We start from the raw sequence: 12,968 nt of genomic DNA on the forward strand, positions 1-12,968 counted from the left end.
ATTGGCATGGAAGCAGAAATATGTCAGAGCTTGAGGGAAACCAGCAGAAAAACACATGAAACTGCACTGAACACCTTCAAAATCTAACTCCTCTTTTTGATTTGATCCCTTTTCTTACTACTCCAATCAAATGTGAAACTATATCTTATCATATATATTATTTTATTTTCTATTTTTTAAAGTAAGCAGGGCTTTTTTTTAGTTTTGGCCACTTGTCACTACAATATCACCATTTAAAGTTGTTATTGAGCATATCTATGAAACAACTAACAATTTACACATCCAGCTAACATAGATCAGCATTTGCGGAATTTAGTCCTGTTTTTGTCCACCTGGTGAATGTAACTCTAATATTGACTTTCTATTAGATCCTTTTTTTGGGCCCTTTAGTTGCTAAATGCTCCACTATGTTTACCAGCTAGTCGTCAATCAGAATCACAATATTATACTGATCCCCAATGGGACATTCTTTGTTACAGATATTTACTCACTTGCACATAAAGGCATTAAAGGAGTAGAAATAGTAGAAGTTAGTAAGTAGAGAATACCGTATAAGAAAGCATAAAGATCTAAGAATATAAAGTACTAAATGTGGATATTTACAGTATTATCCAGTATTTAACAGAAGTTTAATGATAAGTAGCAGGAATGAAAAAATAGTGTAATAATAATAATAATAAGTGCTGGTAGTGATGAGGTAGAATGGATTAAAAATCCTTATCTGAGTAACCCAAGTATTAAAACAGAGAACATTGCATGTAAGTATTACAACAGAGAATATAACTATGTGTCAGTCTGCTGTTTAATGTTGATAAGAGCGGTAAGAGTGACTTAAAACAGTAATCAAAACCCCATACATCAAAACAATGAGCTGAAAGACACTAAAAAGCTCAGTAGAGCTGAGATGAACTGCAGAGTCACAAGATCATTCTCTGTGGGTTCATCACTACGAGTGAAACACACAGCCATTTGATCCATTGTTAATATAAATATTGGTTAGTGTGGCTTTATTGAGTTGAGCAGCACGGATCCTCTCATTGTGACAGAAAAGACATTGATGGAGTTAGAGAAGAATGACGAAGAGGGACGGAAAGGGAATAGAGAGCAAGAGAGAGAGCTGTAGTGTTGTAGTGTCATATCAGTGATGGGAGTTTCCATTAATAAGTCATGTGATTAACATTCTAGCAGATGAACAGCATCTCGCTCTCTCACATGTTCTGCTATAACATCCCAGCTCACATGTACATCAAAAATGTATAATCAAACACAGCTGGACTCAAATGAAGGTGTAGAACCATCTCAAGGATGATCAGAAGAAATAGACAGCACCTGAGTTAAATATGAGTGTCACGGCAAAGGGTCTGAATACTTATGACCATGTAATATTTCAGTTTTTCTTTTTTAATAAATTTGCAAAGATTTGCAAAAATTTCTATATTTCTGTTTTTTTCTGTCAAGATGGGGTGCTGAGTGTACATTACTGAGAAATAAAATGAACTTTTTTGATTTTTGGAAAATGGCTGCAATGAAACAAAGAGTGAAAAATTTAAAGGGGTCTGAATACTTTCCGTACCCACTGTATATTATTTTATTTTCTATTTTTTAAAGTAATCAGGTTTTTCTTTTTTAGTTTTGGCCACTTGTCACCACAATATCACCATTTATGTTGTTATTGAGCATATGAGAATGTTTGGAAATTATCATTGAAAAGTTGTCTGTTCTAATTAAACATCATACAATGACAATCCAATCGGCGTTATTATAACAGATGATTCGATCTCCTGACCTTTCACAGTAACGTGATGTTAACAGGTTCACGTTACTGAAAGTTGTGTTGCTTCTCGTAAAACTGTGGCTCACAGACAATGTCTCAAAAATGTCAATAACAAAAACTGCTGCTTACATGAAATATTGTGTCTTGCTGTCCTGATCTGGTATAAATTAATATATAATAATAATAATAATAATAATATAGTTTGTAGACACATTAATGATTATTTTTGAATAGAATCTTGAATTCATTGTCTGATTACTGAATCGAATCCTTTTGAATCCCACAATTGTAAGTAACAAAAGGTGCACAAAACGTAATACTTAACAACTAAAACTCAAAGATTGACATGAATGTTTTGAATCTTAATGGATCAGGGTATTTTAGTTACTTGGAACCGGATCCAAACTTGAAAACCAGCCAATATTAGAAGTAATTTAGACAAGCAATAGCCTCGCTTTTTGGAGAGAAATTCAGAAAAGGGAACATCACTAACTTCCATAACTTGTCACAGAGTTTACAGTTTTGTCATAAATTAGCTGATGTTTATGCAGCTGCGCTACTCGAGTTTTATATTCTATCCCTGTGAGGACATCTGAAGTGTAGAAATACAAAAATAACCATGCAAACCTATCTGAGACCACACAGACGTATCCACAACACATCTGTAGATGAGCATTCAGAGCAGAGACAAGCTGACACAAGCGAACAGACTATAAATACACAGAGACCTAAATGCACACACATACACAAATACACATCCCTTTACATCTGTCACACATACAACAACCACCCACGTACCCACTCTGCAGCTCAGTGATACTGCATGCAGAAGTAGAAAACAACACTCAGAAGTGGCATCCCAACAAACCCAACAAACCTGGGTTATATTAAGTGCAGAATTGATTGTTTGATAAACCGCCACCCAAACATTGACTGTCGAATAACGAGGCATAGCTCTGTGTGAATCAACTTCAGAGTGCTCCGGGGTAAAATTTGTGTTTTCGTCAAGGGAGTCTGGTGGCTTTTAATAGAACGATATAATGAGTGTTTCTGGTTAAACAAAAAGGATCTTACTCTTTAAAAAAAAAAAGGTCTATCTCTGAAGGGATCCTTACCAAAATTGAAAACATACTGTGTGAAAATATGTATGTATGTGAGTTAATAAGCAGCCAAACAGTAACTTATGTTGATCTTCTTCTTTATCATACTAAATGGACTTCTACCAAGCTTTAGCTTGCACAGAAATACAATGTTTCTTTATTTTCATGTACTCTATATGGATCAACTTTACACCATTTACAAGATGTTTTCTTTTTAAAACAAGTCAGATGGAAATATTAAAAACTCATTTGGAAACAGCGCTATCAACCAACTCATGAAGGTAACATTAGCTTAGCTAACTAATAAACCTGCTAGCCACAGTTGTATTTCAGCCAGCAAAATGAAACAGTCAGCGGCTAGAAATGAGAAGCTGCTTTTGTACCCCCTGTCTGAGACCAAAGACACACTGATTCAACAATTACAATTACAAAATATTTTAAGCTTTAAATCTGCCACTGTCGTTGTAAATGCATACGTGCTGTGCAAGGACAGAAATCATGACATGCATAGCCGAAGTAAGTGGCTACGTTTCAGTACTACCGGACTAACTGCATTATTAGCTAGTTACTAGAAAAAAAAACATTTCAAAAGGTTAATTCCTTCCTGCACTACTTTCTCTTTCAATACAAATTTTTGTTCAACACTCCCTCATAAAACTCTGAGGAGATCATATTGATCTACATTTCAGTTCAAAAACCTAACTTAATCACTAATTTATTCAGTCGTTCATATTATGATCATTTTTATCGTTTTTTTCACCCTAGATGTCGTCACAAAGCTGTCGTCCGATCTCCTCACCTCCTCATTCCTTCCAATTTATTTCAAAGTCAGTCACTCCTTCTCTGTCTCACCAGCACCTGACCCTCTGCACCTGTCAGCATGCTACCTCTGGGTGAAGCAGAAACACCAACTGGTATCTAAACATAAGGGGGATGGACAGCCTCTGTGAGTGTGAGAAAGACAGAGTGTGTGTTTTTGTGTGTGAGCCCATGTGTGCTTGCATATGTAGAGAAATGAGGCGGGCAGGCAGGAGGAGGAGAGCGGTGACAAGGACTGACAGCACAAAGGCAGAGATCCAGTAAATACTTGATAAAAACCACTCGCACATAAATCCTACCACCGGGGATTTCCTGCAAAGGAGCCGAGCTATGGGTGAGATGGTCTCAAATCGCTGCCATGCAGGCGTGAAACAGCATGAGAACGACACAAATTCACTGGGAGTAAGCTCATTTTGTTGGGCATATGTGTTCACAAACAACACGGGAGAGATTTGTTCCAAAGTAAGCTGGGATGAAGTGATACCTAGAGTTATAAAATGGTGTTAGAAACTAGGAGTAGAGTTTGACAGATGTGGGCGGCTACCAGTGACAGTCTAACATAAAGAAGGCTGCATTATGGAAAACGTAGGCTTTAGAAGTTTTGAAGCTTAATCCATACTAGACATTCAGTCAGGTTACATCGTGCTGCTTCAATTTTGTTCATTTCTGTTTTCAAATCACAACATCATGGGAGACTTACAACCCTTTCTGCCAGACGTTACGTTTATGTACTACCGATTTGCAACAACAGACTTGTTTGTAAGGAAACATAACGTTTAATTAATTAAATTTTTTAACAACGTAAGTAGGAAATGTTTTTAATGAATGCTGCACAACATCTGTACTGGGAAAATCTATAACACTGACAATGTATTTGATTTAGGTTCTTCACAAAATCCACTCCTATGAAATAAAGCATAAGTCGTGTTTTTACTGTTGATGTTGATGTTTAGCTATTCGCAGCACTTGGTTAAGGTTACATAAAATTGTGTTTTTTGTATATTTCAAGACGGAAAGTGTCAAGAAAGTCCCAACCCTTGTTTGCTCACAATTCATCCCGACCACCTTCCTCCCTACTAGAGTCGGCCCTTCCTATAAGCTAACTAAGCAGCTGCCACGGGGCCGCCAAACTCATGCATGGTTTGCTGAACTGACTGATCTTTAATTCATACAGCCCAATATCACAAATCACAAATTTGCCTCAAAAGGCTTTACAAACTATAACCCGTTCTCACTCCCAAGTCATCACATGTGGACGCTTGATTAAAACCTTTTGGTGTTACTTTTTAACGCACCTGGTACCCCTTTAGAACTCTACAAGTAGGCCTAGTATAAAAAAGACCAGACATTAACTCAGGAGTTCTTTTCCTGTGTGAAACAAAAAGTCAATGTTGATTCTTTTAAACACAACACTTTCGCAACTAACTTAACTTATGTAACAAACTTCTCAAATGATCTTTTTCTAAACCTAACCAAACTGTGAGCATTTCACAATATTAAACCAACGTGTTTTATTTTAAAAGTCAGATGTATTCATTATTGCTAACTTGAACGCGCAGCCCTGCACATGCAAAAACAGCGCTAAAGAGGTACTCAGTGTACCAAGGGTCTTGACCAAGGGTCCATATGTGACGAGTTGGAGTGAGAACAAGTTGTAATGGCATGCGACAACCTCTGTCCTCTGACCCTCGATTCAAGGGCAACTGGGCTTCTTCAGTTCTGAAATGACTGGTAGGGAAACTCAGCTATTTGAAAGAGGTGTCAAGGAAGCCATTTACACCCGGTGTGAGAAGCCGTCACTGAACAGAAGAGGAGGTCTACGCCACCACTTATCACCCCACTTACAATGCTGTCCTTTCATCACTTCCCAGGAAACTTAAGAAACTTTACCTCTTGGCCTCAGGTGAAGATGCCAATAATGGTCGTTCAGACCTCGGGTGGTTCTAACAACCATAACGACTGTCGTTACAACAGCCAGGAACACTAACCTACCAGGTGTATCGACGATGCAAACAATCCCACTGAGGTTAAATAGCTGAGTTTCCCTACCAGTCAGTCAGAACTGTAGAAGCCTCTTGGAAGAGGGATGAAATGTCTTCTAGTATCTTCAACAAAGTCCAGCTGCCCTTGACTTTAACCTTCTTTGGATAACTATGACCTGGATGACTGAGAACCTTCACAGAAACCTCAGGAAGAGAAGGGATCCCTCTCCCAGGACAGACAAACATGTAATAGATGTTGTATGTACAGAATAGACCAACATAATAAAATTACTGTATGGACAATCATGATGTAAAAATGATTGTAAACAGATATAAACAGGTGGATCCAGGAGGACGTTGAGCAACTTCAGGTGTTGTCAAACAGATAGGACCTGAGCGACCTGACCTTCTCTCCACCAAATGGAAGTAGTGTTATGTTATTTTAGAGCCACATAAGCTCGTAGGTAGGAGGTCTGCGTACATGGATGGTTAAAAAAGTGTGACTTCCCTCCTTTAATTTCAACGTTGTTTTTCTTTAAACCATGACAGTAACATTTCCCTCACCTTCACCTGACCAACACCTGATCAACCAAATCATTTTTGATGACTAACCCTAACCAAACTATTAGCAGTGGTAAATCAGTTTCTATTTAATTTTCTTTCTCTGTTTAACTTAACAACCGTTACACAAGGAAATACTGCGCGTTCTGGACCTTTTGTAATACGTGTTTTTCTTGTAATGTAATTAGTCTTAATCAACAGAAAACGATTCTGCAAGGAAAGAACACAGAAAACAAACAGGGAAGCTGAAGCAAAAACACACATCTTTTTGGAAAACAAAAAACAAGCCATGTTGCTCGATAACAGAAAAACTGCTTCACAGATGCTCAATGGTAGTTAGACAGCCAGACTGATGAACATGAAATGTGCCCTCTTCTGTTATTCAATTTGCTCCAAATATTTGCCAGCAGAACTGTAACATTTACTGAGAGTTAATAGAAAATATCGGCATTACATATTTACAATTATTTTGATATGTTTGTGCATAGTGCGGCTCATTACATGACGCCTGAAGAAAATATGCAAGCAGGCTGATGGTCGAAATCTGATACTATTTGTGTCCTGACTGCTTGAGCCTCTCAGTATGGCTGTCAGTGTGAATCAGTGTGTCTGTGGGAAGATGGCACATCCATATGGACTGCATGCTGTTCGTATGTGTGTGCGTGACTGAGAGCGAGAGAAAGAGTATTATATTTGATGTATGAGCCTTCATGTGGAGAAAGAATTAATACTCTGGGGAGGCTTCCAGCAATAGAGGAGCCATGTTACAATTATCAGCTCCTCCTCCTCACACTCACACACACACACACACACACACACACGTGCGTTGACAGATAATACAGATACCATCTATGAACATCATGACATTAATTAATCACTGATTTATATTTTACAGCAGCTTTTCACCTGACTGCTTTCCCCCCCTGTAGGTCGAACACTATGCCTCCCTCGGTACAGTCATGTTGGCTGTGTGTGGCTTTGTGTGTGTTTCTGCACGCTAACTTGTGCGATTATGCTGAAGAAAAAGAAATTCTCCATTTGGACCAATTTATCGCATGAAAGCTAATTTATAATGATAAATATGTCCTTTTCATAAAGCCCAGATCCTGGAAGAATTAAAACTACAGTGAGATAAAATTAAGATTTCACGAAACAATATTTTTTTCAGCATTTTAGTTAGTGTTTGCTGCTGAAGTTGGATCAGGAGTGTGTGGTGCCCATCCCTGTTCCCACTTTAAAGGATACAGTTACCAGACCTGTTCAATTATTTAAATCTACCAATCACACCACCTATTGAACAGGTGGGTCCCTCAGACACTATATCAGGTGCAGCACAATGGACTCTGTGTGTGTGTGTGTGTGTGTGTGTGTGTGTGTGTGTGTGTGTGTGTGTGTGTGTGTGTGTGTGTGTGTGTGTGTGTGTGTGTGTATGTGTATGTGGTTGTGTGTGTGTTTGTGTGTGTGTGTGTATGTGTATGTGGTTGTGTGTGTGTTTGTGTGTGTGTGTGTGTGTGTGTATGTGTGTGTGTTGTGTGTGTGTGTGTGCGTGTGTCAGCCTGTCTCATATAGGGTCACTGATCTGTGCAGGCTGACTGTGTATGACTGCTTTGATTGACGTGGAAAGAAACTCGTTCTGTAAGTGTTAAAGTCACAGTGAGTGCAACTGTGGGACGGTTCTCACAACATTTCAATTACAGATTGTGTTCAGTAATTGATAAATAAACAACAGAATACATCATCTTTTACTATCTATGCTAGAAACAAATCCATAACCAACTAAATTGATAATATGAGCCTGTCCACCCAAGTAAACATGACCAGTTGGTGCCCCAAAATGCATGTGTTTACGTTCAAGTGGCCTCGATTGTCTGTGGTAATTACAACGGGAGCAAAGGAGGAAGTGAGGTGACGTTACTGTAGAGCGATAATCTGTAGAGGGATGAGGTCAAAACATCAAGCAGATCCAGCTGCAGCCCGCAGACATGACGCAAGCTGAAGGAAGCTGAACTTATCCTTAAAATATGGTTCGTCCCAGAAGACACCGCGCACAATACGTGATGACGTTTATCTCAGCCCACGTAGTACCCTATATATTTCTTTAAGAACTGGTTCAACTATTAATTTGCGGCAAGGAGACCAACAAGATTGATATTGATTGTAAAATATATATTACTATATATTTACTACTATATATTGAACTGTAAGATTGTATGGTGCAAGAATAGTAAAGCAATTAAAACTGTTAAAATCTGTAAACATTGTTACGTGACACCCCTTCGTATCTAGTTGGGTCATGCTTTATTATCTTGTCGTTTTGTTTTGGCTAAAGATCTTTGTATGAAATTAATTCAAGATTCAATATAGAAAAAAAAACCTGCAGCTGCCTTTTTAATTTGTTTTCCTAAGCCAACTTTTGAAGTCAGAATGTACGTTGCTGTGGTTCAAAGGCAGCAGGACAGCATAATGTACATTCATTAGTTCACACTTAAATGATCTTATCTGAACATCTCTGTGTGGGCCGAGATAAACGGCATCGCATTATGTGGCTTCTGGGATGAACCATATTTGGAAGTTCAACTTCCTTCAGTTTCCTTCACGTTTGTCTGCGAGCTGCAGCTGGATCCTTCTCCAAAACATTGCACTTTAACACATGAGACGGCTGTTTGTTTCCATTTTCAGTCCACATTAGTTTGTTTTGTTTAACAATAACCAAGGACATAAACCAGTATTATTGGAACTGTGACGACGAGGCTCCACTGACCTTAATAAAGTAGTGATGTCAACCCAAACCATGATCTTTCTTTCATGACCGAGTCCGTCATAGACCAGAAGGCAGCCACGTGACATGTTGAGATCTGAGTTACAGTAAGAATTACTCGCACTTTGAACTCTTGTTCTGCTGGTACTTTTTTTTTTACCCACATACATATACAGTAAGCCAGAAATGAATCTTTAACGTTCACTCTTTCTGAAAGGTTCATGGAGGAAATTTTGTGAATGGAAGACTTAAAGTATAAGGCCACAGAGTATAAAGACATTCTATACTTTTGTTATTGTCAACGAGTCCCATCAAAAGACCAAAACGAGCCATGTGTTAATCCAGATTTATGAATGATGTCAAGGATTACCTAGAGTAGGTATCTACACTGTTGCTTTCCAATTATGTACTTATATAACTAGAGTTTCATCCACATAACTTCTACAGATACTTCTACTGATACAGAGTGACAGCTGCTGAGGCTTTCTTACTTCTTCCTAGTCTTCAGTATCTCCACCCACCAATCAAGACTCTTGTGGTCCTCATGTGGTACCTCGGTAGCCGCCATAGCTTCATGTGTAGGCTCGGTAGCTACGCCATAACTCCTTAACATACAGATGTAAATAAAGCTTAGGTCCGTCTCCCAACACTTTTCAAGCACCGGCCCTGTTTGTGGCCCCAAACCCTTTAGCTCCTACTGAAGATGTAAATCTTTAAAACAAGTTTACAAATGTATGCAGCACTTTCATTAAAAAAAAATAATTTCCTTTTTAGCAGACATTATTCAGGAATAAATAGTGCTCTTTTTGGGGATGGCTTTTGTGGGACTAACTCAAAATAAACTACAGTGCCAATGATCATAACAAATAATGAAGGTACATGTCACCTAGTGCATTAGTGTGGCTCAGTTATGTGTTTTTGATAGCATTTGTACAACAAGGGAGCTCTCTGACATAGAGGAAAAGGAAATATCAGGCTTTGGCTACACAGACAGCGTTTGTTAAAGAAAAATATGGAATATGTCCAGATTTCTCCTTTAATGGAAGCATACCAGCAGAAATGGGATCACTAAATCAAGTAAATTCATTTTTAACACAAAGTAATTCTTGGAACAGGCAGAGCCTTTTGAAACAGATGAAAAATCTGATACGTAATGATGTTTTATATAAGATTATGTTAGGAATCTTTGTGACAGAAACTCTGATTTCACTAGAAATATCTCAGAATGAGCGAACAGCCAAAAGCCCCGCTGATCATACAGTCATTCTTCAGCAAAAAATACACTGAAGTGAGTCACACAGTAAAATATCAGGCACCCGGGTGCCTCACAGCGTGATTTAATTCAAACACCTGCATGTCAATAAGCAGAGAGAGGGGGAAAGAGAAAGATCTAAATGTTGAAGGAGACTTGCTGCTGCAGTCGGCCTCTCAAACTGGTGCTAATAATGACTGCTAATGCCAATAATGTGCAACATGTTCACAACTGAAACTGTTTAACATTTATATACTGTAAATGACACGTGAGAGATGGGCTGCTTTTAAGCCCAAAACAAATAAAAATTACAGCTAGAAAAGATCAACAAAAATTTATCTGCAACTATTTTTAGAATTGATGAACTGTTCATTTAATTTTCAAGAATAAATGCAGAACATTTCCTAATCCTGGCTTCTCAAATATAAGTATTTGCTGCTTTTCTTTTTCCTTTGTGATATTAAATTGAATATTTTTGCATTTCAAACTGTTGGTTCGACCTGACCAAATATTTCACTCATGAATCGAGAAGACAGTCTGTGAAATAATCGTCAATGGAAACAATTGTTTGAATGTAAATGAATACATTGAAGTCATTACCAACAAACGCAGGTAACATGGTGAATCAAAGATGTGGGGGAAAAAAGTTTGAAGTGCACACACATGCATAAATAAATCCACACACAAACTGAAGCCTGCAGCTCTGCATCTGATTATGTTTGTGTGATTGATCGAGCGATTTACTGACTGACAGAGTGACTCGCTGAGTGATTGAAGATGAGCCTCATCATTCACAGAGAAGCTCTGCCTCGTCCTCACTGCTTTTACTTCAATATCCAACCAGTCTCACCAATGAGAGCTGTGTGCTCATGTAGATGTGAGATGTTTGTGTGCATCCAGAGGTGACTGTGTGTAGACCAATGTTTCTTCTGTCAGTGATGTATACATCTGTGCACAGACAAACAGGTAAACACATATTGCAGCTTTCCTCTTAGTAAGCGTGCAGAGGAGCTGCCATCCTTCCTAACTGTTCCTAGTAACAGGTTTTCCTTGTTTTCCAGCACACCATGAGAAACATTCATAGAGGAAGAAACTCAAACATAGCTAAATCTGGGAGCATTAATGAGCATTGCTTTTCAAGGTGTGGGAAGTCACTTTGGGGAGACAGGGCTTTCACTTTCCAGTATATTATGTCCGATTTAGACTCAGAGGCTGCTTGTTGCTGACGACTGATCTGCTAAATTGTTTTTTCAGAGGCAGTAAACACAATCTCCCTCCTCTTCCTAGAATGGAGGATTTAAGGCAGCCTGTGGGGATTTTAAGCCAGAATCACTTGGAGCAACACGAGGGGGTCTCTCCAACACAGATAAAACACACACGTTAACAACCAACGGAGTGAGAGGGAGGCAAAGCCGTGGTGCTGAGACGTGATGCCAAGTGACACTTGCTGGAAGCCGTCTGCAGAGAAGAGTCTCCTGCACAGCCTCCAGCAGGGATGGAATTACATAACTTCACTCCGAAACTCAGATTTTCGCCAAAAGTGGGAGCAAATGAGCCGCTGAGGGTCGTGCAGGAAATAAAAAAGGAATCCAAATATTAATTTTCCCAACAAGTAACCTGGCGAGCAGATCCATACTGTTGGTTTAACTTGAGACGCGTTTTCTTTTCTTTTTTTTGGCTTTTGCCACCTGCAAAAAATAATCATTTCAACCTGTCGTCTCGTCGCACGTCGGTTTAAAAAGAAAAGGATTATATTTGTGTCTTACCTGCATGTTTTCCTGTTTTGTAACGGCGACGCCGATGGCTGATTTCTGCCGGAGTGCGTCCTCTCTGCGCGGACCCTCAACCTCCGACTGCCGCTCTTCTGGATGCGAAGGAATGCCCACATTTACACGCGCGCGCACACGCGCGCGCGGGGGTGGGGGAATAAGGGGTGCAGCCTGAGAAGAAACCAAGTGGACCTTCATCTTTTTACAGCATAAGCCTAATGATGTGAAGGCACGTCAACAGGCTGGCAGCGGATTTAATTCTCCTAATTCAATCAGCCTGAAACCAGCTGCAGGGGGTGAACACCTGGACTAATGTTGATCCGGAATGTCAGGAAACGGAAGAATGGGTTTTGCACATACAGTTTAAGACACATATTGTGCATCTGATTTATATGTTCTTATCTTTATCCTTTTCCTCTATTGTGCTGATAGGCCTACTCTTTATAAAGAGGTTATAAGTGGTACATAATGGCTAGTGGTTACTAAATAATCTACTTATGCTTTACATTTTTAACATCCCTTTTCCTGATGTGTATCCAGCATGACATTTGCTTGTCTTTTTTGCTTTATTTTATCAAGACCTCTGATAGACGTTTAACCATTTAGCTTGAGGTAAAGCAGCTGCAGGTAACTCTTAACTTCAACCCCTCCTATTTAGCAACTATAAGCAACACTTTATGTAGCTATTTATAACGTAGCTGTAAAGAGGTTTGTAAGTGTTTATTAATGTTGCTGTTAACATTTCTAACCTTCTAAGAGGCATCCATAGACTAAAACTTATTAAATAATTGAAGGTGACCTTCGCTGAGAGACTCAATGATCATAAAGACAAAGCAGGAGGATAAACATCATGAAACCTGGCTTTGATTGGCATGATTCATTAATCAATACATATATTAGTTACAACATATACACTCTTAAAAACTCCCTTATTAGAAATAGGTGCCAATGTA

General features: G+C 38.9%; 1 protein-coding gene across 2 annotated transcripts in view; it reads right to left on the minus strand.

Annotated features, from left to right (window-relative positions):
• Positions 1 to 12,228, minus strand: part of kcnip3b (Kv channel interacting protein 3b, calsenilin) — a 51,997-nt gene extending 39,769 nt beyond the window's left edge. For both annotated transcript variants that reach the window (XM_038704727.1, XM_038704726.1), the window contains exon 1: positions 12,013 to 12,228. In XM_038704727.1, coding sequence (XP_038560655.1) covers positions 12,013 to 12,213 — 201 coding nt within the window. In that variant the 5' untranslated portion in view covers positions 12,214 to 12,228. The remainder of the gene's footprint in view (positions 1 to 12,012) is intronic.
• Positions 12,229 to 12,968: the final 740 nt, after the last annotated feature.

This window comes from Micropterus salmoides, unplaced genomic scaffold (genome assembly GCF_014851395.1).
Source record: "Micropterus salmoides isolate LMB-PRFRI ecotype aquatic unplaced genomic scaffold, ASM1485139v1 Ms_hic_scaffold_7, whole genome shotgun sequence".
Classification (NCBI taxonomy): Eukaryota; Metazoa; Chordata; class Actinopteri; order Centrarchiformes; family Centrarchidae; genus Micropterus; species Micropterus salmoides.